The 27,505-nt window shown below is 44.6% G+C and overlaps 1 protein-coding gene across 3 annotated transcripts in view; it reads left to right on the top strand.

Moving 5' to 3' along the window:
- The window catches only part of RHOH (ras homolog family member H), a 46,074-nt gene extending 18,939 nt beyond the window's left edge, over positions 1-27,135 (top strand). For all 3 annotated transcript variants that reach the window (XM_045834594.1, XM_045834593.1, XM_045834595.1), the window contains 2 exons: positions 23,249-23,368; positions 23,672-27,135. In XM_045834594.1, the coding sequence (XP_045690550.1) occupies positions 23,869-24,444 (576 nt within the window). In that variant the 5' untranslated portion in view covers positions 23,249-23,368; positions 23,672-23,868 and the 3' untranslated portion in view covers positions 24,445-27,135. The remainder of the gene's footprint in view (positions 1-23,248; positions 23,369-23,671) is intronic.
- Positions 27,136-27,505: the final 370 nt, after the last annotated feature.

A 27,505-nucleotide genomic window follows, 5' to 3' on the forward strand; every position in this document is an offset into this window, starting at 1 on the left:
CGGATTCGGTTCTCCCACACAATAAGCAGTTGAAGGTCTGCGTTTCTGCCACCGGTTCAGTCCATCAGTGGTGCTCTCCCTCAGTTCTCTGGGCTTTCACAATGGTTGCAAGACAGCTGCTGACGCTTTGGGCCTGTGCCTCCATCGAGAGTTGTGGAGCTGGGTGAAGGTGGAAAGCAGGCTGACTTGGCAGTGGCTGTAGCTTTTTCTAGGGAAACAAGGTTTTCCCAGGGACCTCCCAAACAGTTACCAGCTCCTGTGTCATTCATTGCTAGAACTGAGTTAGATGGCGCCGCCCCTCAGCCCCAAGGAAGGTGGGGAAACAGGAAATAGAATTGTTGTAATTGCCTTAGACTGTGCTTTCTTAGACAGGAGGGAGGGTGAAGAATGTGGTAGGGATGGGGTCCAGGTGGGTGGTAGTGAGGGTGGGGTGGCGCTGCTATCATTCCTGAGGGGAAGAACAGTATTTGGGAGGGGTGGGCAGAAGAAGCTCTGACTCTTTATGTATAAAGCACAGATATACATGCAATACATAAACAGATTTATATAGTATATCTATGGTATTAAAATTTCATGGGTGGAGTGATTAGGAAAAAAGTGTCTAAAAATGCTCTTGGGGGTGTGATAATGAAAACAAAAATGTTGAGAAATAGTAACCTAGCCTAAGCATGATTCTTTTCCTGAGATTTTGAACTATGTCTTACAAACAAAATTGGATTCTATTACTGATGACAAAGAGAGGCATGGATATTGAGTAGAAAACTAACAATGTCTGCTACAGATAGTGTAATAAATTAAATTAATGAACAACTCGTACTGTCCTTTAACATTGGTCTTTTCTCATTGGACTGTAAACTTCCTAAGAGTAGGAACTGTGTCCTATTCATCCTTGTGTATTATGACACTGGGCGCTCCATCTCTATCTCGATCTCGATCTAGATCTAGGTAGATATATACATATATACATATATATTTTGTAGATTGCACCTAATGTATGTTTTACAGCTAGACCAATCAATCACCCTCAAATACCAATTTGAGCATATTACCCTACACCAAACCCTTCGGTAGTTTCCAATTCCATGAAGACACCAGGTCCAACTTCTCATTCTCTGCTCCCACTACTCCTCAGCTATATATAGTCTGGGGTCCAGGCACACTGATCTACTTGGGCCCTAAACACATCTTGGGTCTCAGTCTTCTGGTGTTTGCATATTCAGTTCCCTCTCTTGTTACCCTTCACACTCCTTTCTCCTCAAGAATGTTCGAAGTCACTTCCTCTGGGAATTCTTAGGTGGTTCCATTTGTCAAGAGACCTTTTCCTTCCTCTCCAACCTTTTCAAATCCCTCCCTTCACAGCCCAGGTTAAGTCCTACATCCTCCACAAGGTATTTGCAGGGCCTCCAGCCCATGCACGCCTCCATCCTCTTTCCATTGTTTCTGGCTGGTTTCCATTGTTCGGTGTATCTAATTAAGTAACTAGGTGTACCCAGTGTCTGTACTTGTTGTCTGACTCAAGCATCTGTATCTTGTCTCCAAAATAGGCTAGATTTTCAGAGAGCAGGGAATCTCTTACAATGTCCAGGGTAAGTACTATGCATCTAGAAGCAATGAATAAAAGCTGGTATATTAATAAATAAATATCAGTAGATGAAATGAGAGCCAGTAAGTAGTTGGAATTGTTTTCTTTGCAGTTCTAAAATCTACTGTATTTGTATTTTAACATAAATACACCCAACACGAGGGGGCTTCACTCACAAGAGAAAAATCATAAGGCCCAATTAAGAGCGAGAAGCTGTCCGCCAGTTTTCTCCTGTCTTCCAGTGCCCGATCCTCTCTACATGTACAGCTCAGGGCTCTGAAGTTATTTCTCATTCCCGGGAACAAGTTGTTTAATTTCTCTGGGCCTCATTCTTCCCATGTAACATGGGAAGAATATTCTCTACCATGTGGAACTGTGAGGATACAACTCTTCAAGATCTGGTAACCAGGAAGCACTCAGTGAGTGGTGCGGTGGATGGCTCGTCCTACCAGTCTGATCTTTGGGCGGCAATATGCCTTTGTTTTATTGAACTTCCCTTTTAATATCCCCTTGAACAGAGGCAGTCACTTAGATATACTGTGTAAAAAGCATTTCTTTTTTTTTTAAGATTTTATTTATTTATTTTTGGAGAGGGAAGGGAGGGAGATAGAGAGAGATAGAGAGAGAGAGAGAAACATCAATGTGTGGTTGCTGGGGGTTATGGCCTGCAACCCAGGCATGTACCCTGGCTGGGAATCAAACCTGGGACACTTTGGTTCCCAGCCCGCGCTCAATCCACTGAGCTACACCAGCCAGGGCTGTAAAAAGCATTTCTTTATGCAGAGTTGGAATAAGGGTAGTATCCATATTTCATAGCATTTTGAGCTGGAATGAAACCTGTAGTTTTATGAATGATGAAAGGCATGCCCAGAGAAGGCAAGTAGCTTGCCCCTGGTTCCGAGGCCAGCAGCAGAGATGAAATCAAACCCAGATACCCTGACTCCTGATTAGGGCTTTTTTTTTTCTTTTTGTGTCTAGGGTTGCTAGATCGAGCAAAAACAAAACAAAACAAAAAAACAGAATGCCAGTTAGATATTACATTTCAGGTAAATAAATATTTTTTTTATTATAAGTATATTCTACAGCCATTAGTTAAAGCAAAAAACATACCTATTTGAAGAACGGATTAGAAAAAACAGAGGTACAGGGGGCATCTGATATGTAATTGTGCTCACTGGCAATCTGTTTTTATAAGTACTGAGTACTTGCCTTTACAAGGGGAAAATGGCACTTCGGGGAAGTGAGGTTGTTGATCTTTTAAAGAGTTGTTTTATAATAAAAATTATGAACACATCTAAACGTCCCCATATATCCATCACCCAAATTTAGCAGTTGTCAAGCTATGGCTATATTTGTTTCATGTACTTGCCTTCTCTCGCTGAAGGGGTTTAGTGTACATCTCAGACGTCAGGTCCCTTCACTCACATGCCCTGTGCATCTCTAAAGTCAAGACCATTTCCTTACCCTGCCATGCTGCCTTCGTTCGACCTAACAAAATGGGCAGAAATCCTTTGGAATCTTCAAATACCCTATCCATAATCATATTTCCCCAATCATTTCAAAAATATCTTTTTACAACTGAACTTGGTATCCAGAGTCCACCCATTGTATGGGTGTCATGTCCCTTAAAGTATCTTTAATGTTATTTTTAATGGCAAAAATGAGGTGATGAAGAAAGACACTGGTTGATGTCAGGGGGACGTTTTATTAGGTTCAAAGCAAGCTGTTTGATGGCTCTCACTCCGGTGTTGCAAAGACCAAAAGAGGTTTCGAAAACAGCGCTGTCGTAAATTATTGTTTATGAGCTAATCAATTATGGCAATTCTATTGCTTTGTTTGTACTAGATGAAAAAGGAAGTAGAGAAGGAGAGATATTTTTTGTTTCGTTTTTTGAGCTGATTTTTTTTTTTGGTGCTGAAGCTGCTTCACATGTAAAATGAGAATAATAATATAATAACCCGTACTTCCCAAATTGTGAAAGTCCAATGAAAAGCTGCTGAGAAAGCCGAGCTTAGCTGTCTCACAGGGTCCCTCCAGTTTGATTGTGCTTCTGAGTCATCTCAGCACTTTAATAATAGTTTCCCGGGTTCTTCCCAGACCCACAGAACGAGAATGCACCTGTGGGGGCCTGGGAACACATCGGAAACAGCCTCTCAGGGTGATTTTGATGATGGTCACATTTGGGGATCCACAGCTTCACCCCCCTAAACCTCCACAGCTTTATCTTGAGTTGTGAATAACGATGCTTCCCAGGGCTAGTGGCACTCCACCGCACTGTGGGGTGGGTACCAAATGGAGTGAATTATCACTGAGTGCTTCCTTAACGCCTTAGTCATGAGCAGCATTACAAACACAGGCGATCCTCATCCGTTCGGTGGACACTTGGCTTTGGGATGGATTAGCATTCCTCAGCTTACTTTGTGCCCTGGGCCAGATGCATAGAGTGCCCAGTACATACTGAAGGAATGAGCACATGAATGATGTTACTGAGAAGTTAGACCAGTGACTCTTCAGATCATCAGTCCACAGACAACACAGGAAACTGGTAGGCTACCACTGCCTTCTGCTTTAGCAGGGGCCCACACTTAGATGCAAACGGCCCAGAGAATGGGATTAATGCCCAGTAAGATATACCTTCCAATGTCTCACCTGTCTCTGTATACAGTTTTTGCTTTTGGTGAAATGTCCTCCCCTTCCAATCAAAACTGGCTTCAAGGAAAGAGTGTGACTGGAAGCACATTCATATAAAGTGGAACCAGTAAAAAGGGCTTGGCCTTCCAGGGAACAAAGCCCCAGGCCTCTAGAGAAAGCGCTGTTCCCATGGTGGGAGATATGTTCAGCAGAGAAGGAACTTCACGTCACCGCTGTTGCCACCCCATGTAGGCGGGTACCTTCTAGCACGGGGACCTGCTGGGCACTTGCTGTGCCAGCTGCCTAGGAAGGCTAAGGGCCAGGCTTTCTGGCAGGGACCCTTAGCAGTAGGGATGGTAGCTGCTGCTGGTGGACTGGGGAACTGCCTCCTTGGCCACCTCCCTGCGGGCAGAGTTGCCCTGAGCCGGGCCTCTTGGTTATCCCAGATCAAGAATTGTGCTTGGGGGTCTGATGAGAAGATTTTGAACTACGGTTCTTCCACAAAATGCGGAGCCCTGAACGTTCAGTTCTGTGTACAAGTAGCCATGATGATGACTCATCCTTGAGAAGACACTGTAATTCAGCCAGGAGACTATCACTGCCGGAAGAAGACGAGATAACAGATGTTCATGTGATAGAGAGAGGAAGCCCTTTATCTCATTATGTGTCCAGGGGCGCAAAAAGGAGGGGGCATCGTTCACCCACTGATAGTTGACTCTATGGCAGTGAAGTTTTCTGGGACCTCATTTTAGAAAATAGCAAGTGTGGGTCTCACTTTTCTAGTACCTGATTACACACACACACACACACACACACACACACACACCCCTTGGGCCAGGCTAGTAAAGCCTCATGGGAAATAGAACATTGAAGAGTTCACTAGGAGGTTTTCAAATTTAATCTGACCAGGTAAGCACTTTGGCAATGGCAAAGCAGATGGAAGCTTTCTGATAGGTGTTAGCATGGCCTATGGGAGTGTTACAAGACGTGGGCACAATGTGGACCCAGGTGGTTAGAGGAAGATGGAGTGAGGTGAAGGGGTTCTTTTCTGGTGCATTTCAGTTCACTTTGGGAGTATGGATTTAAGAAGGTTGGCTAATGCTGATGTCCCGGGTCGTTCCTTTTGGAGTCTTACTGTTGTATCTTGAAAGTAATTTCATGTGGGCTTGTACCGCTAAGGCAGGACGAGGGTAGCCTAGTACATGAAAATGACCAGAGAGGCATCTCCTGAGAAGCTGGATTTATATGAAGTCGTGCCAATCAGAAAGAAGAGGGCTGGTCATCCATGCAAGAAGGAAACAAGCAAGGCTGAGAATCATGCTTTTGCAGTGTTGACCCAGGCACTGCAGTGGAGGGAGAATCGTGGCTAATGGACTTCCTGTACTCTGCTCTCACTCACAAGACAGTAGGGAGGAAATGAGCCAGCAAAGCTTTGCACGTTCTTGACCACTTCATTGCTCAGTGACAAGAGCAAAGAGGTTCCCACAACTCCTAACAGTGGCACCCATCTCTATTACATGAGGAACCTCTTATCTCAGGGTCTTAATTTCCCCAGGAATTCTTCTAGCATGCTGAGCAGGATACTCTCAGCACAACCCTCAACACTGGAATATTCCATTGTTCTTCTTTAAAAATTTATTTTTTTGCTTGAGTGGTGTCGGAGAGAGCCCTGCTGTGAGGAGCGTCAGACTGAATAAGAGAGGGACTTACAGATCCAGGAGTCCCGCTCCGCTGACAGAGGAGGTGACTGTGGCAGGAGGGAGGTCCTGGAATAGTTCAAGGTCACTTCTTAGTCAGGAGTGGGGCCCTCTCTTGAAAGTGACTATCTGGGGATAACAGCAAATACAATGTTTACCCAGGAAGGAACTGCAGGACATACTTACATTTCCTTTTACAAATGATCGTGAGTTATTTACAACTTTGTTTGTTATAAATGCAGTGTATGTCTATAAAGGAAACTTGGAAAATATACATAAGCACACAAAAAGAGAAAAATATGTAATTGCACCAGTAGAAACATATTTAACGTGTTGATATAGTTCCTTTCTCCTCACTCTGCTTTTATAGAAAATCAAGATCATATTGCACACATTGTTGTGTACTTGTTTTTTTCATGTAACTTTGTTATCAGGTACTTTCACCTATATTACTGAATACTTTCTAAGATAAGGAATTCAATAATAAAGGAGGCATGTTTTTTTCTGCCTTTGAAAACTTACCCTGTGTGGCAAGCTGTATTTAATAAGTGGAGACAAAGGAAGGCAAGAACAAAACGATGGCAAGTGTGTGCCCACTGGTTTCAAACCTGCTGATACCAGCTGTGCTGGGCGAGCCACGGACTTGACGTAAAGAGGGAACATGGGCCTCCGCGTAGAAGTGGGTGATCGAGGGAGAGGACGTAAAGAGGGAACATGGGCCTTCGCGTAGAAGTGGGTGATCGAGGGAGAGGACGTAAAGAGGGAACATGGGCCTCCGCGTAGAAGTGGGTGATCGAGGGAGAGGACGTAAAGAGGGAACATGGGCCTCCGCGTAGAAGTGGGTGATCGAGGGAGAGGTGCAAGTCACTCTGCCAGGAGCGGATGGTTACTCTGCAGTCTTCCGTGCAGGACCGGTACTACTTGCTCTTCCATGGACATGTGCTCAGTGATTTTTTTCAGTTGTTTGAAGGTCGTAGGAGATGCTTCCATCAGGCCTGAGAACTTCTGTCTGAGGCGGGGGCATTTGGGAGGCAAATGAGAGATGTGGACCACGGTTGCCTTTTTGTCCAGAAAAAGCCATGAGGATGCCTTAGAGAATAGAGGGATTTTGTGGGGCTTAAATGACAATCATCTGTGTGCCCCTTGGCCACCTTGGCCTTCTCGTTGTTCCGCTGCTCAGGTCTGTGAATGGGCTGCGTTTTCTCCATTCAGTCTCTGAAGACTTCCAGACACCCAGGTCTCTCTCTTACAAATGATGCCGGTACAGTCTAAATTGGACTGGGACATATCTCTAGGAGTAGAGGACCTAATTCTGTTTCTATCTTGTATGAATCCAGGATGGTTGCTAGGGAACGCAGTCTTGAAAACAGACACCTGCTGGGGTGCCCCTTGTGTTCAGCTGGGCTGATGAGCCCAAGCTGACAGCTTTTTAGTATGCAGGTGCCTGGGTCACAGTGAGGGGTGGAGAAGGGAGAGCAAGCAAGGTACGTGCATGTGGCAGGTACTTTGAGCTGTCTGCCTCACCCTCTTCTCTGTTAACATCGGCTCTCAAAGTAGCTGTGAAACCCCTGCTTTCATAGAAACATGAAATATTAGCACTAGAGGGGCCTTAAAGCCAATTGAGTTCAATGTCTAACTTTACAGATGACAACGTCAAAGTCTGGAGAGGCTAAATGGGTGAGCAAAGTCATGTAGTTCCTGGTGGAGCTAAGATTCAAACTTGACTCTCAGTCCAGGTCTCTGACCACTGTAAGCTTCTTCTACATGCAATATTGACTTTCTATTCTTATTTAATATTATATTTATATTTTCAGATTTATCTATAATGGAGGAGGAATTGCTCAGTCTTGTACTAAAGGAAGTTAGAATCAGGCAACTCAACATCTGCTGCTAAGGAAAAAGTGTCATGATCTTATTAAGTGAGAAAAGCATCAAGGAATGTAGCATAGTATGCTGTAGTGTATATATAGAAACAAGTGTGTGTGTATGATAAATAGTCATGCATCATTCATATATGCATGTCAATGCATAGCTTTGGGAAAATGCACATAAACCTAACACAGTGGTTGCCTCTAGGAAAATGGCCTGGGGCCCTGGAGGGACAGCAGCATAGGAAGGGGACATGTGGTTCACTCTGTACACGTGAACTTTACTGTAGACTGGGACATGAATTAACTATTCAATAAAGGAAACATAAAAACATTTAAAGATCATATGTGAGCTCAAATAAGGGAGAAAAATAATGTTTGCTGGGAGTTTCTGGAGGGCCTCTTGGAGGAGGTGGCATTTCAGCTGGGCTCTGGGGCACATAGAACTGTAGCAGGAAGAGTCAAAGTGGGAAGTTTCAGGAGAGGACAGCACACTTAAGGTACCGAGTCAGGAACAGCAAGGAGGGCTTCAGGGAAGTTACAGGGTCTGGAGAGGTTGCGGCAACGGTTAGGTGGAGTGCTGATGGGGAGAGGAGAAAGGTAATGAGAAAAGACGGCTGGATGGAGGTTGTTTTATTTTATTTTATTTATTTATTTTATTTATTTTGTTTTTTATTAATTTTATTTAATCATTGTTCAAGTACAGTTTTCTGTCCTTTACTCCCATCCCAGCCCACACACCCACCCCTCCCCACCTCCCTCCCATTTCTACCTGCCCCCCTAGTTTTTGTGCATGTGTCCTTTATATTTGTTCCTGTAAACCCTTCCCATTCTCCCCTGAAATTTCCTCTCCTCTCCCCTCTGGTCACTGTCAGCCTGTTCTCTATTTCAGTGTCTTTGGTTATATTTTGCTTTTCTTTTTTTTGTTGTTTAGGTTCCTGTTAAAGGTGAGGTCATATGGTATTTGTCTTTCACCGCCTGGCTTATTTCACTTAGTGTAATGCTTTCCAGCTCCATTCATGCTGTCGCCAAGGGTAGGAGCTCCTTCTTTCTTTCTGCTGCATAGAATTCCACTGTGTAAATGTACCATAGTTTTTTGATCCATTCATTTACTGATGGGCACCTAGGTTGTTTCCAGCACTTGGCTATTGTAAATTGTACTGCTACAAACATTGGGGTGCATAGGTTCTTTTGAATTGGTGTTTCAGGATTCTTAGGATATAATCCTAGCAGTTGTTTTATACTTAAGACAGAGTAAAGGGCTTTTTACAAATTGGCCCAAGTGCTGCTTCCCAAAGTCATCTCCTGCCTGTGCTTTACGGCCACAAAAGCCAACCCTCGAGCCTCCAAATTCACAGACCCTTCCCCCGTGCACACCACCTCCTCTGTCTGAATCTGGCCCACCACACCCATTTTCTTTCCCTCCTCCAAGACCCATTTTGAATGGCACTCTCCTCCTCCTCGCCCCCTCTCCAAAGATATAAGCGCCCTGTCCTCTGCGTTCTCTTGGCATTTTGCATCCGCCTTCAGTATAGAGCTTGTGCATTGAAATTCTAATCTGGGGTGTGGGAATGAAGCTGAACGTGAGGTCATTGTAGGCAGAGCGTTGCTTCTTTTTTTCTCTAATTTAGGATTTTATTCTCTAAGGTCCCAGCTGTATGGAGCCTTATTATGGTGCAGGATAGCCATGCCTTCTGCCTTGGCGTGGCCGTCACACCGCCTCTCCCCATGAAGTCATTTCTTCTGACAGAGAAAAAAAAGTGAGGGTCAGAGACGTTATTAACTAAGCAAGAAAAAAAGTTTTTAAACCTCTAGGCTTAGCCTAAACTATATTAACTTGTTAAATTATCTTCTGTGCCCATTAGGCTCTTTAAAAGTGTGTCTAGTTTAAAGCCCATTAAAAGCAGATATCCTGACATTTTTTTTCAGACTTCTATGAATTTGGAACTTAATGCAACATTACGTATTCATAAGTAATGGATTAAACAGTTAAAAAGGAAAGGGTTTTGCTCAAGAGTATCCTGGTAGTCTCAGTCATTACAAACTCATTGTCCCCAGTTTCCGGAAGTCCTTGATCAGGAGTCGAGCCTCCAAGGAGATGTTTAGTCTCACTGCTGTGCATTGTAACTGCAATATAATCCGTCTAGAAAGTACGTGAATTCCGAAAGGGGATTTAAAAAACCTAAGAAAGGGTGTACACCCTGGTGTCCTTAGGCTATTTTTCTTTCTTCTTTCTCTCCCTGAGACAATCTAGGGAGTACCTGTTGCCCCCCCAGTACAGTCGGCACAGGGGCACGTAGAAGAAGAGTGGAGACTTCACAGCGAGCCTGGCTTTGCCCACCATTGCGCAGACACTGCACCTCTGCACAGATGGGGTCCTTGACCAAATTGCTCAGCTGCTTGCTTTTTTTCACTTGCTAATATGTCATGGGCACCCTTGCTGCTCAATGCATACAGGTGACTTAATTGTTTTTAGTGCTGTGTTGGGCTCTGCCAGGTGGACACGGCAGAATTAACGTACCCACTGCCTCTTGATGGGCCTTCCAGTTGTCCCCAGTTCTTTTTTTTGCTGTTATGAATAATGCAGCAATGGAAATCCTTGCACGTGTGTCTTGACTGCCTGTGTAGGTATGATAGGCCAGTGTGTTTAAAGAATTGAAATTGCTGAGTTAAAAGGCTTTAAAATTTGTAATAGCTACTGGAAAGAGCATACCCAGGGCAGGGTGGTAGGAGTGGTCCACCCTGGGGTAGGCATTAAGAGAGTACATTATCTGTCAAGAATTTAGAGCCGGTAATAAGACCAATATGGCTCTGCTTTTTATCATCACCATGTGCTGGCAGTGATAAAATCAGAGCAAATTCTTAGTGGTGACTTCAGGGGAAGATTGCAATTCCTGCCTGTGTGGCCCTGGAACGTATTCCTGAGTTTACACAGCAGATTAGAAATAAGGAATAGTAGCACAGTGATTATAAAGACTACTGAATAGAACTTGATTTACTTCAATTCTGTTATTCTATGTGACCTTTTGTGTTTCAATTGAAAACAGTGAAGCAGAGTGCAAACTGCAGAGTATAATATTTTGATTGATAAGTGCACGTTTTAGTTCATACATGAAATATTCTACCGTGTTTGAAAAATGCTTTGAAAATTGGAATTTGACCCTGGGTGACAAATACACTAAGTGTGCAGCTGGGTTCTGTCAGGGTGCAAACACGGCCCGCTTTGCACATCTCCCAAGGACGTGTGAGGGTGTCTGCGTAAGGGAGGTGTCCTCAAATGTTAGAAACCAGGCCTGGAGTAAGGAGGAAATCACCCACCAGCTGAACGACGTCTTTCCAGTCCCAGCCTTTATTTTGGGATTGTGTCTTCATCTGTTTGGGCTTCTATCACAAAAGGTCATAGACTGTCTCATAGTCATAGGTGACTTAGAAACAATAGATATTTATTTCTCACAGTCCTGGAGGCGGGAAGTCCAAGATGATGGCCCGTGTAAATTTGATGTGTAGTGAGGACTCAATTTCGGAGTCACAGATGGTGCATTTGCACTGTGTCCTCATGTGCAAGGTACTAGGGGATCTCTGGGGTCTCTTTTATAAGGGCACTAACTTCCTTCATGAGTGCTTCACACTTGGACCTAGTCTCCTCCCAAAGGCCCCTTGGGGTTAGGTTTCAACATAAGAATTTCAGGAACATGCAAACGTTCAGATCATAGCAGACGGCTTGGTTTCATCAAGGCCGCAGAGGCAGATAGGCTTCCCGGAAAGGAGAGCCGGTGGGACGAGAGGTGCAGATGGCGCTGCAATTGGGCTTGCAGGCCTGATTGCTGGGGTCAAACCCCGGCCGCTGTCCTCACCAGCTGTCATCTTGAGCAAGTTTCTTTGATTCTCTGCACCTTTGTTTTTCCTGCTGTAACCCAGGAAGTGATGATACTGACCACGTGGTGTTGCTTTAATGATTACTGAGCTAACTTGCATAAGAACTTCAGTGTCTGGCCAATGGTGAGTGCCCTGTGAGTGTCTGTTGTTGTGCTTATCGACCAAGGGTCAGACATTCTGCCAGGCGTGGGGGGATAGCTTCTTTCTGATTGCCTTGCACACCATACAAACTATGCGTCCTCATCCACATTTTGCAGTTCTGATTGTGTGACTTGCTCAAAGTTATGCTGCTAGTCAGTGGTGGAGGTGAGAATCTAACTGAGACCCCAGCACCACAGCCTGGGCTCTTTACAAATGATGGAATACCAACCATTTTGTATGTTGAAACCGAAACCCAATCACCTCACTCTATTCAGTGCCCTGAGCTAAGTATCTGCAACAAAATACCTTGACTTTTACCACTTGAGCAATTTGTACGTTGAACGTGTATCTTAACTCCGGAGAATGCTAGAAGGCTTAGTGATTGCCCGCAAAGAGAGCTGAGCTCTCTCTCAAAGGAAGTTCATGAAAAAGAGCATCTGTCGGGAAAGTACTCTTACATTAAAACCGGAAACTGTCTTTTGAGTAAAAAGTCACGCATTTGGGATATGTATCTAAGCTGTCTATATGGGCTTTGTATTCAAAGTGTTAAGGAAATGAAGTATGGGATATGAAATGTAGACGTAATATACAGTGTTTTAAAAAATCCTGAGTAGATGGAAAGAGTGCTGACTCAGCCGAGCCTCCCGCCAGCCCCCAGAAGCCAAACCACTTCTCCCTTGTTGGGGGAAGTGAGTGGGTTGAACTAGATGACCTTTCAGGCATCTGTTCGTGCAGTTTCTTTCCACACCCCGGGCACAAGCTGTTTTACATTCTGTTTGGGGGTTCTCAAGGATGGGGGAGTGGCAGGAATTTGGGGAATTCCCAGAATACAAACTACATATATAAAAATTTGCGACATAATTATTTAACCAAGAAAGGATTAATATCCTTAATCTTTAAAAAGATTTTGTTTATTTGTTTTTATTGTTCAAATACAGTTGTCTCCATTTTCCCCCTACCACTCCCTCCCACCCCAGCCATCCCCACCTCCCACTCTGGATCCTACCCCGCTTTGGTTTTGTCCATGTGTCCTTTATAGCTGTTCCTAAAAGCCCTTCCCCCCTTTTCCCTCCCATTATCCCCTTCCACCTCCCAGCTCAAAACTACTCACCTCTCAAAGGCCCTTGGGGTTACGTTTCAACATAAGAATTTCAGGGACATGAAAACATTCAGATCATAGCAGACATCTTAGTTTGCTAAAAAAAAAAAGAAAGAAAACACTTCATGAGGTAACAGAGTGGTTGTAACAGATGAAATTTTAATATTTAAAAAAAGAATGAATAACATTGACAGTGCCTTGCTCAGAATGGGCAAACATCCCTGGCTGGTGTAGCTCAATGGATTGAGTGCAGACCTGTGAACCAAAGGGTCACCAGTTCGATTCCCAGTCAGGGCACATGCCTGGGTTTTGGGCCAGGTCCCTAGTGGGGGCCACGTGAGAGGCAACCACACATTATTTCTCTCCCTCTCTTTCTCCCTCCCTTGCCCCTCTCTAAAAATAAATACATAAAAGCTTTAAAAAATAAATAAATAAAAAGAATGGGCAAACAATGAGTGCAGTGTTGGTTCAGGGGAGGTCAACACAGATCAATTGTTGAGCATCTTCAAATAATTATTGGTCAAAAAATATGTTAAAGAAATTATATCCTCAACTAAAATACAAGTTAAGGAGAAATAGATTCTTCAAGGAAATTCTCAATCCCATCTGCATTGTTTGTACATTTGACACTTGTTACTTTTCATTAATGTTGCAATATTGATAGCATTTTTATTTCCTGAGTTTGCATTTTTATAATTATTTTTCTTACAATAAAGCACATAAATCTATGCTACTTTCATTAAGAACTGTGTGGTATGTGCGAGAACACTGCATGTGAGGTTACCATTGATGTTCCAACATTAAACCTAGCCCTGTTACTAAATTAAAAAATAAAAAGATTTTAAAAAATCATTAAAAAATGATGATCACCTTGCTATAAAAATAGGTAGAACAGATGACTTACAAAAGAAAAAATATAAGTGGTCAATAATAAGATGAATTTTAATTCTTGCTAGTTACTAATGAAATGCAAGTGAAAACAGCTCCAGCTGCCAAATATTACACCCAGTGGTGGTTGGTAGGATGATGAAATGTATACTCTTGTACACTGCTTATGAAATATGAATTGGTTCAACTTTTTCCATCTCTTTTGCTCCAGTAATTACACTAATATTTATTTACACTAAAGAAATAACCATATATTTATACACATTTATTTTTTAAAATATCCACTTAGTGTTATTATGGTAGAAACAATTTCAATGTCCAACAATAGGTAATTGGTTAAGTAAATCATGCTACATTCATATAAGGAAATATTATTCAATCATTAAAATTATATTTGAAGAATCTTAATGATATAGAAAATATTTGTGATGTAAATATTAAATAAAAAACCAAAATGCCAAACTGTGTATAAAGTGTGGTATTAGCTTTGAGAAAAAATGGTGCACTGAGACAAAGAAACAGGAAAAGAGACCCTAATATCTCACAGCTGTTGGTTTTCAGTGGTAGGTGCTTTTTTCCTTAAGGTCCTTTCGATAGTTCAGTGTTTTTGAAATGTCCTGCAGTGTGTATGTATTATACTTTTATGATCAGGGGGAAAAATGGTGTATAGAAATGGTCCAGAGAAAATGAGGAGAGATTAGCCAGAGTGGGGAGATCACATTCAGTCTGATTGGATCCGCACTGAGGGAGGGAATGCTGTTCTGCACCAGTGGCTCGAATGCGTGTGTTGAATGATGATAATACAGTGGTGGTGGTTCTGGCATTGGGTTGTGGGGGGAGCTGGGGAAACCCTGAGTGTGGTGGAGGTCCACCCAGACACCAGGCAGAGTTCAGATCTTCACAGGGAGTAGAGATCAGACAGGGAGCAACTTGAAGCCCCAGCAGAAAACATAGAATCCCAAAGCAGACACTCCCCACGGCCCCCTCCCCTCGTCAGGCAGGACAGACCCATAGGGCAGAGGTTCTTTCTCACTCTCAGAGTTACTTTGATTTGTGTTCTGGTTTTGAGTGTGTAACACATTTTCACTCCCGAGTTTCTTTTCTTTTAAGTTTTCATTATGACTTTTTGCTCTTTTGCAAAGAGCAAGTTCTGCAGAATTGGGGCAAGGAGAGCCAAGAAAGGCTAGTGAAGGTAATTATACAGTAAATACTGCTGTAGCACTCAGCCTGTGTGGGCACCATTCCCTGTGCTTTACACGTACTAGCCCGTCTAATCCTGCACAACACACTTGCACAATAGGTGCTACCATTATTCCCTTCTTACAGTTGAAAATGCTGAGATTTAGTAACTTTCATGAGATTCCACAGCCAGTCATTAGTGGAGCCGGGGAGAGTCCATGCTCTTAATCACTAGGCTATACTGCCTCTGTTGACAAAGGACTGAAGCTCAGAGAGGTTAAGCAATTTACCCAGCTCACACAGTAAGCCACAGACACTGGAGCCAAACCCAAGCTGCCTGTTCTACTTCGTACCCTGAACTGCCTCTCTTCAGACAGCTGGGGCTGTCAAACCTTTTATGGAAAGGGCCAGGTAGTAAATATTTTAGGCTTTGTGGACCATAGAGTCTCTGTTACAACTTCGAGTTGTAGCAAGAAAGCAGCCTTAGACAATACATACATGAAAGAGCATGGCTGTGTTCCAATAAAATGTTATTTTACAGACACTGAAATCTGAGTTTCCTATAATGCTCACATGTCACAAAATATTGTTCTTTTGATTTCCTTCAACCATGAAAAAATAAAGACCATTCTTAATTCGTGGGCCACACGGAAACAGATGGCAAGTTTGGCCATGGGTGAGCCACAGTTTGGCAGCCTGGCCTCACAGCATCGTCAGGTCATAGAGCGGTTAGATAGGCATCTGTCTGCCTCTTTGCTCTCTCTGTCTCCTCAAACAATTCAGCCTGGGCCCCAAGCATGCATAGCCAGCTGAGAAAGTATGAGTCCCTTGGCAAATGAAATGGACACTCCTTAGAAATTAGTGCAGAGACTATGTGACCTTTTTTGAGCATGCCTCGTGGGGGCTGAACCCTCGACTCCAGTCATTTTCTCAGAATATTCCTTCCATTCCTTTGAGAGGAGATATGGTAACTACGTTTTCCCCATCACCTTAGTTTTGAGACGAGGTTCTGGTGGTGCCTGGGCAGTTGGCTGACTGGCTGTCCTTGTTTTTGACTGTACTTGGACCAAGCTGAGAGCTCTATACCTATGGCCACAATCATTATGGTGCCCCTGGGACCCCCGTAATGAGAGGGAGCAGTCAGGGCAGGGTGGCTGGAACAGAGGGGGGAAGGGTGCCACAGTGCCTGCTTGGCCTGGGGGAGGGAGGTGCAGGGCTCCTGGCTCAGAGGGGCTTCGGGGATGAGGGTGCCGGGATAACAGAAGGCCTCAGGGTTTGGTGATGCTGCATGTTAATTTAACTGTGATGGGGCTAAACAGGCTTTAGGCTTAGGAATGTCAGTGTTGCTCAATGTTGCGTAGATTTTGGACTCTGGAGAACATGTTTTAAAAGTTGCAAACCAGTATCTTGCAAGCACACTTTTAGAACAAAACTGTTCGGAATTATGATAATTTGTGTATAAAAAAGAACTGATTTGAAAGTGATTTCCTTTTGTGATTTTGAGGGGGAACTTAATCATTATTTGTAGCAGTTACAAACACACTATGGGGAATTAACAGAGAATTACTGAAATGAACGTTTGTAAGAGGACACAAGATAAAATAATACTTGAGAATATGTTCACTGCAAAGATAGTAACCTTATTTTTTAAAATACTTCTACTGAATTGCAATCTACATACAGAAAAGCAGACACATTGTAGGTCCACAGCTCGATGAGTTCTCACACTGAACACACTAGTGGAACAACTTCCAGACCAAGAAGCAGCACGCTTCTGGCAGCACATCGAGAACGGGTTTATTTGCAGGAGGAGGAGGGACCTGTTTGGAAGGGGTGGCTTAAAAAGGTGTCCGGAAACTGAGTTTGCATAGGAAGCATGGCTTCGCCTGAGATGCAGGGGGATTATAGCGTGTGGGCGAACAGGGAGCTGCTGCAGCTCTGGAGTCAGACTCTGGTTAGGGCCGGCTTTGCCTGTGCCAATTCCTCACTGTGCGACTGCAGGCGGGACGCTCACCTCCGGGAGTCTCTGTAGCTGTGAATTGGTAACCTCAGTAATCTCCTTGAGGGCAGTCACTGACCCCCCTTCAAGACTGGGCCTCTGGATCTGTCGTCACAGTGCCTGCCTCGTGGGAAGCCCTAAACAAACACTTTTCTAAAACCAATAAAACAATGATGAGCAATACATACAAAGTACTCAGTACAGTCCCTGGAAGATGCTCAATAATGTAAACAAAAGTCACAAGATGGCCAACTGGCCCAGTAACGCCACATTTGTTCCCCAAGAAAATTGTCCACATGCAAGTAATATATATCTATAAATATCACACACATAAAATATATACACAACTTATATATATATATATAATATCACACACACAAACCATATACTTATATACACATACATATATGTACACACACATCCACATACGTGTGTATGCATATAGAATGGCACAATTGTTAATTATGGTGAAATACTGGAACTAGCTCAAAAACTCTGCTAGCAATGGGGAGTGGCTGTGCAATTATGAATTACTGAAACAATGGAAAGCTATTTATCTAAAACCTGGCAAGTGTGCAGACTATGTTGAAAATAAAAATTTTTTAATCTGAAAATATGTTTAGAAGATATATTTAAGTGTATATTTATTAAAGGATGACAGTTGAGTAAGATAAAATTTAGAAATGATTATGTTTTTTTTAATGTTAGGTTGCATAAGGATTTTTGAATTGATTGTCTTTCTGGGCAAGAAAATCAAAAGGAACGAAATGAAGCACCCAGGTCCCCCGCCAGATGGGGAGCTCTCCATGGTTCACCCATCCCCAGCAAGGCCTGTTCAGGCCGTGGGGTTCCTGCGAGGCTCTGGCGGGGCCGCGGATGGAGGGGGGCCCTGGGCGGCAGATGAGTTGCTGAGGAGCATGACGATTTCCTGGTCATCTGAATGTGTTAGCTCTGTGACTGGATCTATTTCCTTAATGAATGAACTGACCGCTGCCAGTGCAGGTCCCTCACCCGATGCTCCTTTCAGGAGCATGCATCCAGAGGGGGTGACATTGGCTAATAAGAGTATATTGGTTTCAAGGGTACAATTCTATGGTACACGATCTATTAAACTGTGTGCCCCCACCCAAAGTCAGATCATCATCTGTCACCATATATTTGGTTCCCTCTACCCTTGACTATCCCCCCACCCCCTCTCCCTCTGGCAACCACCATACTGTTGTCTGTGTCTGTGAGTTTCAGTTTTATATCGCACCTATGAGTGAAGTCATATGGTGCTTGGCTTTTTCTGATTCACTTATTTTGCTTAGCATAATATAGCTTAGCATTCAAGGTCCATCCATGTTGTCACCAATGGCAGTATTTCATCTTATGGCTGAGTAGTTAGTATTCCGTTGTACATATGTACCACATCTTTATCCAGTCCTCTATCAAAGGACACTTTGGTTGTTTCCATGTCTTGGCCATCGTGAATAATGCTGCAGTGAACATAGGGGTGCATATGTCTTTGGGAATAGATGTTTTCAAATGTTTCAGGTGGATACCTAGGAGAGGGACTGCTGGGTCATATTATAACCCTATTCTTAATGTTCTGAGGAACTGCCATTTCCATAGTGGCTGTGGCAGTTCACATTCCCACCAGCAGTGAATGAGGGCTCCTTCCTCTCCACAGCCTCTCCAGCACTTGTTCCTGCTTGTCTTGTTGACCGCGGCCGTTCTGGCAGGTGTGAGGGGGCATCGCGTTGTGGTTTTGATCTGCATTTCCCTACAGCTAGTGAAGCTGAGCATCTTTTCATATAGCTGTTGGCCATTTGTATGTCTTCTCGGGAGAAGTGTCATTTTAGGTCCCCTGACCATTTTTTAATTGCATTGTTTGTTTTCTTGGTGTTGAGTTGTATGAGTTGTTTATATATTTCGGATATTAACCCCTTGTTGGAGCTGCTGTTTGCAAATGTCTTCTCCTATTTGGTTGGTTGTCTTTTTTAAATTTTTTAATTTTTTTTAATTTTAATCATTGTTCAAGTACAGTTTTCTCCCTTTTACTCCCATTCCAGCCCACCCACCCAGGTTGTCTTCTTGTTTTGTTGGTGATTTCGTTTGCTGTGCAAATGCTTTTTAGTTTGACGTAGTTTTGTTTTCTTTTATTTTTGCCTTTCCTTCTCTTGCCTTTGGGGTCCAGTTAATAAAATAGTCTCTAAGACCAAGGTCCATACGTCTAGTACCTATGTCTTCTTCTTTTCGTGTGTTTGCTACTTACTGTGTGTTTGCTACATGTTGAGTATATACAAATAGTATGTAATTCATTGTTTCAGATCTTATATTTAGAGCTTTGATCCATTCTGAATTAATTTGTGTACATGGGGACAATGCACAAGTTTGTATTTTTGAAAAAAACAGCTGAGGATTCCACCAGCATTTGAAGTAAATTACCTCATAAAGTCCAGAAAACCTAAAACTTGCAATAATAATTATTAATAATAGTCATAATTTCAACTATGTTTTATATTGTGCTCTATTGTTCTGAAGGGGCTCTCTTACAAAACAAACGAGAGTATTCCCAAATGTACAAAGTCTTACAAAAGTCCAAGCATAAATTATTGCCATATTGTTATTATTTCCACCTGAATCTTTTTTTAAGATTTTATTTATTTATTTTTAGAGAGGGAAGGGAGGGAGAAAGAGAGAGAGAGAGAGAAACATCAATGTGAGGTTGCTGGGGGCCGTGACCTGCAACCCAGGCATGTGCCCTGACTGGGAATCGAACCTGCAACACTTTGGTTTGCAGCCCATGCTCAATCCCCTGAGCTATGCCAGCCAGGGCCACCTGAATCTTAAAAGCATCCTCTGAGGAAGGTAGGGCTGATCTTATTCCCGTTCCACAGATGAGGGATAAACACCAGAGGACCAACCATTTCAGTGTGATGTGTGGCAATGGAGAGGGGCACGCAGTCTACCAGAGTGGGTCAGGTGGTCAAATAAAGTTTTCAAGAAGAGGCCAGAGCAGGGGAGTGAGTGAAGGGCAGGTCTTCCCGGCAGATAGAGAAGCACAGCATGTGTGTGAAGGAAGAGCGGGTATCTGTGAGCTGGATGAGGACTCAGGCTACAGTGAGACCAGGATCCCCTACTGGACAGCCCTCAGCTTGCCAGCAGGTGAAATGGACTACAATGCTTACCCGTACGCCCTCTCTTTCTTCTGCCTGTGTTGTTTCTCTGCAGTGGACAGAAGCACCCGATACCTCTGCCTTTGTGACACGCAGCTCCTTCCCATGCTCTCTCTGTGTGTGCCCGCGGGGGCCTGATGAAGGCATCCTTTCTGTGAGAATGGTGAAAAGAGGAGGGAGGGAAGAGAAACAAGTATTGAGACATGAGAGGTTCTGGGATGGAAGGTTCCTTAATTCCAACCTGCTTTGAATCCTAAAACGGTCACTGAGTAGTCACTCATGGCACTATCTGAAGTCACTCTCTACAATGAGAGACATATAATTGAGGAACACTTGTCAGTTAGCCACTTGTGAAATATCACTGAAAACCCACTTCTATTTTTTATCTCATAACCATTTTAGGGAGGGTTTCTCCTGTTGGGAGAAATTCCACTGAAACGAAGCTCACCAGCCTTCCACACTGACGACGTGACCACGGTGGCTCCAGCCCAGGGGCACGAGGCACGCGTCTGTAGATGATCTGTCTTGTCTATATAGGGTGTTGCTCTAACCTTGGCCAGAGCCCCGCCCCTGCCTCCTCGCCCCGCTCCATATTTAGCCATCTGCTGAAGGCCACGCATGTCATCAGAGTCTGCCATTTGTCTTTACTGATACAAAATAATGTGGAGGCTTATGTTTTTGTAGTCACTGTGACAGGCAATAAAGGTTTCTCCTTTGCTCTCAGTTTTTTTAAAGAAGATTTTATTTATTCTTAGAGAAAGGGGGAAGGGAGGGAGAAAGTGAGGGTGAGAAACATCAATGTATGAGAGAAATGGCTCATCACTCTGATGCCTCTTATGCATGCCCTGATCAGGGACCGAACCCACAACCCAGGCATGTGCTCTGACGGTAATCGAACCGGTGACCTTTTGCTTTGCAGGGCGACTCTTAACCAACTGAGCCACACTGGCCAGGGCTGGCTTCAGTTTTAACAGAACCACAGAGAAGGTTAATTTTGTCTAACCACCTTGCTGTTTGGGAACCCGAGGCCCACAGAGCTGACTTGAGGTGCCTCTGAATGCCAGAGTGGGCTAGGGAACGAAGGTCATGTGGTTGAACAGAACCTTTTTCTCCAGTCTGACTTTTTGGAGCATTCTGGAAGGCAAAGCTCAGACAGAATTTCTTTGTTCACATTGCATATATATTTTTAGGCTGCAAGAATAACCCCACCCCCTTTTTTTATAGTCATAACTGGGTAGAAGATACACAGAGTGTCCTTTGCAGGAAAAATCCCCTTTAGTGCTACTTCAAATTCCCCACTTATTAATAATTGTTTGTCATTATATTCAGTGATTGTTATCAAGCAGTGGTATTAATAATCAGGACTACTTGTGTGTTTGCTATGTGTTGACCATGTACAAATAGTGTGTTTATGTTATGTACTGTGCTAAGGACTTTATTTGTCTAAGCACACTTGATCCTCTCAACAACTGGTGAGGGAGGTGTTATCACACTCAGTTTACAGAGGAGGGGACTGGGGCTCAGGGAGGTTAACAACATCTTCTAAGGTTGTGATGCAGGTGGTTGTGTGGGCAACCTGGACTCCAGATCCGATCTGTCCTGCTCTGGGGACCCTGCTCTGTACAATTTTGTCTCATCGACTTCTTTTTGCAGATATTTAGTCAGGAAATTTGGCTTTTACTCAACCTATTGGAAAGATTTTATTTAATCACCAAAAGCCTGACACATGTACATTTCCGATTTCTGGTTCTGCTACATTGGGGTCAAAATAAAACTTACACATGTCTTAAGGAGTCTTAGCTTTGAGCTAAGTAACAAGGGAGTTACCAATACATGCACAGATTAAGTTACCTCTAAGTCTAGGGGCCTGAAGTTTGAGACTGCTTGGGGGCCCCAGGAAGAGCTTGCTCAGAGGTCTGGGGACAAAGAGACATCCAGGAACACGTGCAGCAGAATGACCCCCTGAGTCTTCAGACAGAGTCCCACTAGCATGTGACACCCTGGCCCCTGCGCTGGGGACATTCAGTGTCCGGTGTTTTAGACAAGCAGTCGTGCAAATGGGTGACACAGTAGCTCTCTGCGGGTCCCGTGTGCCGGGTTCTGTGCTGAGCCAGACTCTCCACATGCTGAATCCTCACAACAGTGAGATGGAAAAGGCCCTTTTCCTGTTTTCATTTTTTCTTGAACAACCAAGACTCAGAGAGGTTAAGTAACTTGGCTAAAGACACTTAGCTCTCCTGTGGTTAAAAAAAAACAAATCCGTGAAAATCATATAAATTGTTGATTTGATTAGTTCATCTGAAAAGGTTATTATATCTAATTAAACAAACAGACACTGTGGGTTGACAAGGATAACAGTGTCTTGGGGTGAAGGTCAGGATTCGGAGGGGTCATTTTTAAAAACTGAAGCAGACCACTAGGTCTGCTTTGCTTTGCTTTCTGTGGGACGTGTCAGGAAGACTGCCAGTCGGGGAGCTTCTAAGACCAGATTGTACAAATAACTTTTACTCTGGATTTTGGTCTGAAAGGCCTTTCCTTTGTCTGAGGCTGGGTTGGCCTTGTGTCGATGTCCCGTGGCAAACCCGACACTGTCTCCAGAGCAGATCACATCGTCTGGAACTCCTTCACCTGCAGTGACTGAGAACTGACTTGACCCTTTCATGAAGTTCAGATTCCGTCATATTCATGCAGTCCTGTTTAAGTGACAGGCGCTGCCCATGGTTACGTTTAAGCAAGTTATTTTGATTAACCAGAGGCGTAGCAGAGTTCCCAATGTATAGGTAGATTTCAAAAATGTTGAAAGAGAGAAATAATTTAATCCTCACAACATCTCTGAGAAGTGGCTCCTAAATTTATCATAATCTTGTAGATATGCAAGATGAGGCTTGGAGATCAAGTAAGTAATGGCGTCTGGTCTCTGATGCAGAAATGCCAAGGACAGTGCCCTCTCAGATGTAACGGTAGCCACTTTTGGGGAAAAACCTCAAGGGAAAAAACAGCAAATTTTTAGAGTTCTAGTAATTTCTTTCCTCTGACCTCAGATTCCCACAGAAACCAAGAAGTCAATCGATAAATGAACGGAAGTGCAGGTAACGTTGGTGGCTCACTAGTTGTCTCTCCCTTGCAGTTCCCGAAGTGGCTGGGATGCACTAGACCCTGAAGACAGAGCGCGCTGTCAGCTGCCTTCCCTGCTTCTCGGGGCGGAAGCCAGAGAGAGCTGTTTGGAAACGTCTCATTCACACACCAGGTTGCTATTGAGGTCTTTTTCATGTTGTGATCAGAGCAGTTGCTTGTGTTTTTATCACTAGGCTGATTTTCGAGATAAAATCAGCTTCTGCTTCTTGACTGGGTGGAGTTGTGGGTGCACGAGCTGGCGGGTAGCAGGTCCAAGCTTTCTCTGCCGGGGAACAGCGGGCAGGACGCGCTGGGCAGGAAGGCTGCTCCGCGGGGGGCCCACGTTCAGTCTGCTCGCTCGCCAGTGAGGCAGTGCCCAGGCATCAGAAAAAGAAATAAGAAAGGCTCAATTTTCCCTCTTCTTTTTCTGTTCCAGTTGAAGACCAGCCTTTGGAGCGTTTCAAAGTAGATCGTGGTCTCTCTCGGATGGACGGAGAGAGGTAACATCCTGCAACTTGCTGCCAGAGGTCCCGCGAACACAAACCCCTCCGGTTTTCATTCCCTGTGTTGAATGGTGTTTGCTTTAGCCATTCAGGGATTCTGAACTTGTGACTAGGAATCCAGGCTGGGAAGATGCTGAGTTCCATCAAGTGCGTGTTGGTGGGAGACACTGCCGTGGGGAAAACCTCCCTGTTGGTGCGCTTCACCTCAGAGACCTTCCCGGAGGCCTACAAGCCCACAGTGTATGAGAACACGGGCGTGGACGTCTTCATGGACGGCATCCAGATCAGCCTGGGTCTCTGGGACACAGCTGGCAATGACGCCTTCAGGAGCATCCGTCCCCTGTCCTACCAGCAGGCCGATGTGGTGCTGATGTGCTACTCTGTGGCCAACCACAGCTCTTTCCTGAACCTGAGGAACAAGTGGATTGGTGAAGTCAGGAGCTACCTGCCCTGTACCCCTGTGCTGGTGGTGGCCACCCAGACTGACCAGCGGGAGGTGGGGCCCCACAGGGCCTCCTGCATCAGTGCCATGGATGGCAAGAGACTGGCCCAGGAGGTGAGAGCAAAGGGCTACTTGGAGTGCTCAGCCCTCAGCAATCGGGGGGTGCAGCAGGTATTCGAGTGTGCTGTCCGAACCGCCGTGAACCAAGCCAGAAGACGCAACAGAAGGAAGCTCTTCTCCATTAATGAGTGCAAGATCCTCTAACCTCCCAGGGACTTCAACTAACACGCATTTACTCACCTCAAAGACTAATGGGCAGGGACAGCAGGCAGAGCAGCGAGGGCTGAGGCTCTCTGGGGCACATGCTGGGCAGCGTTTCCTTTCGGATGCAGTGGTTGCTGGGACTTGGCGGCCGGATGTTGTGTGGCATGTGCTCTGCAAGTGAACTCCTCATCCAGTCCTGCCAGAGGACCCCTTGGGCAGCTGGAATGAACATTCTATCTCCAACTTAAAAAACTAAAATGGTCTCTGTAATTTTGGACAATGAAGTGAGTTTTCCGAAGAATTCCGTATTTAAAGACACAGTTTATTTAAAATGGTAACGAAATGTAGAGCTCTTATATATAATTAATGTTCACGCCTGGGAAGTCTTCTCCTGTATACTCACCAACACACACTGCTGTGTGTGTGAAGCAGTCTTGCGGGATTCTGCCATGTGTTTTTAGTGTTATTTTCACCTGAACTACTAATTTTGTCGAAGCCGCTTGCCTGCTAGATGTTACTAGGTAATCAAATTTTAAAAAGACCATCAACTGATCCTTGCTATTAATTTTTCACCCAGCTGTCACTCAGTTTGTATATAAGATATGTTCGATAACATACTTTAATACTGCCTAATGATGAAAAGCAGTTATCGCTCTATTTTTCTGTAATTATTAAAACATGTTTCTTATTTACAATACTACCTTTCACCCAAAGAACTCCAATTATGCACTAAATATTCCTCTTTCATTCACCAACACAGACCGAAGGAAAACCTTTCGGGCAGAGAATCAGACTGCGTTAAGTAGTAGCAGCAGAGTTTGGAACAGAATTTAAAACTCGCTCTTTCCTTAGGGGAGCCGCTGCGCTTTGCCTGGGATCCCTGGCACTGGCACCTCTGGGGCTGTAGGCCTTGCGAATGAGGGCCAGCTCAGCATTCTGCACGATGGTAATCAGGAGAATTTGGTATCTGAGCTCTTAACTAAGCTGGCAGGGCAACGTAAGTTATTAATTTTAGGATCTTATCAGAATAATTAGTAAGGTGTCTATGTACATATGTGTGTGTGAGGGAAATAAAGTAGAATTTATAGCTTTTACTGTTTCATGAATACGAAACACCTGTGTAGAAAAGCAATCACGAGTTCCAAGCACAGGGAACAGGAAGGCTGTATAATGATTTTTTTTGTATAATAAAATGTTATCAGGGGAAAATGCTGAATTAATAGGGACCCCTCAAACCCCATTCTATCTTATGGCTTAAAAGCAGTGGCATTGATCATTTGTTAAAGTTGAGAACAGAGTTCTATGTAACGTGAGGAGGACATTGCGAGGGCTGGCACCCGGGTACATCATCTGCTTGCCTAGCTAGAGAAAGCTGAGAACGACTCCGAACCACGTTTATTAAAGTTCATCACTGTTATTGTAGGGTGTGGCCATCACACACAAATGGTAGGGCAGCTGGCGTAAGTGACTAGGACTGGACTTACGTTGGCATAACCAAACCCATTTCTCAGTTTCTTTGTGTGGTCCAGTCGTCATAGCTGTAACAATGCCAACATCCAATCTGGGCTCCTCTCCACACGTCCCCCTTGGGAACACCCAGTAAAAGGCCTGGGACCTGGGTCTCAGTCCTTGGGCACCAAAGTTCCCTCAGTTCCCTGGGGCTGACGGATCCGCCCCTCCGCCCCCTCCCCCAGCCACCTCTGGTCCTCCAGCCCTGTGGCTTCTCCTTGACTCTATGTTACCTGTGTCCCTTGACTGGAGAGCCCCTACGTCCAGCTCTCCGTATGGTGCTTGAAAGCCGAGCAGGCATCAGGCGTGGCAGGCAGAGGGAGCTCACCTTCTGTAATATCCCTGTTGACCCCCCGCTCTCCATCAACACACGAGCAGTCTTAAGGCACACAGATTTTCCTTCAGGACCCGTCTTTTGGGTGGGGCCTATTTAGCTTGTTAGCAGGAATGAATTTCTATTTATTAACATTGCCTGTCCCCAAGCTTTTCTTTCTTCCTTGTTGAAGGGAGAAGAGGGCAGGGGGTGTCTCTGGAAATGGGAGAGCCCAGGTACCTGATTCAAAGTCAGGGAAAAGGAGGTGATTCCATTCCAGGGCAGGCAGAGAAGGCCAGAGGGACAGCAGCCATGTGGGTGGACACACCAATGAGCCTTCTGCCTGCGGGCAGGAGCCAAGCTTTAAGGGTCCCTCTGGGAACCCTCACACCTGAGAACAGGGAATGCATGTGCAAACCCTGCCCAGTGATGGGACCTGGCAGAAATTGAGGCCAATAGTGGCTGTCTGCTCTACAGGGCTAGGAGTTCTTGAAGGCAGAGACACCTACTGTGTACCTTGCAGGGCCCAGAACAGGGAAGAAACGGTAACTAAACGAACGTGTTGAATTGAAGAGAGTAAAGGAGTGCGCTGCCGGACCATACAGTGGGTGTGGGAAGGAAGCAGACCCCTGCCAGCCTTGCAGGGGCAAGAAGTGAAAGTAGGTCATTTCTGTTGGAAAGCGCGTAATGTCTGTTCTACATAAGCTTCTTTTTGCACCTGCCTCTATTTATTTTTGCTGCCTTGACTCAGGCAAAAGCTTCTTACTCTCCAAAACTTACAGGACTTTCTGTACACTGTACTATGTTGATTCTTAACTATAACAACTGTATTAAATATGCTCTTGTTTACATTAAAGAGTTGGTTTGAATGGTTGAGTTATTCATTCTTTTCTCTTTTTACTTTATATGGACTATTTAACTGGGGCAGCAGTATCAGGCGAGATGACATTAGGTTGAGTGACAGGAAAATTGAAAGCACCGTTCGCCGAGCACTTTGAATGTGCCAGGTACTGTGCTCAGCACCCGAGCGTACATGTCGCCACGTGGTATACAGAGGGCCACACTCTAACGAGCGCCATCATACACCAGGAAACGGAGTCTCGGCACACTGATGTGATAAGCCCAGGCCGTACAACAGGTGAGCAGAGGCACCAGGACCCTCGAGCAGGTCTGTCTGACTCCACAGCTCTGCTCAAAACCACGGTGCCCCACTTCTTCCCAGAGCAGCCCGACGGCACG

This window comes from Phyllostomus hastatus, unplaced genomic scaffold (genome assembly GCF_019186645.2).
Source record: "Phyllostomus hastatus isolate PE091 unplaced genomic scaffold, TTU_PhHast_1.1 phas_contig_196, whole genome shotgun sequence".
In the NCBI taxonomy this organism is placed as follows: Eukaryota; Metazoa; Chordata; class Mammalia; order Chiroptera; family Phyllostomidae; genus Phyllostomus; species Phyllostomus hastatus.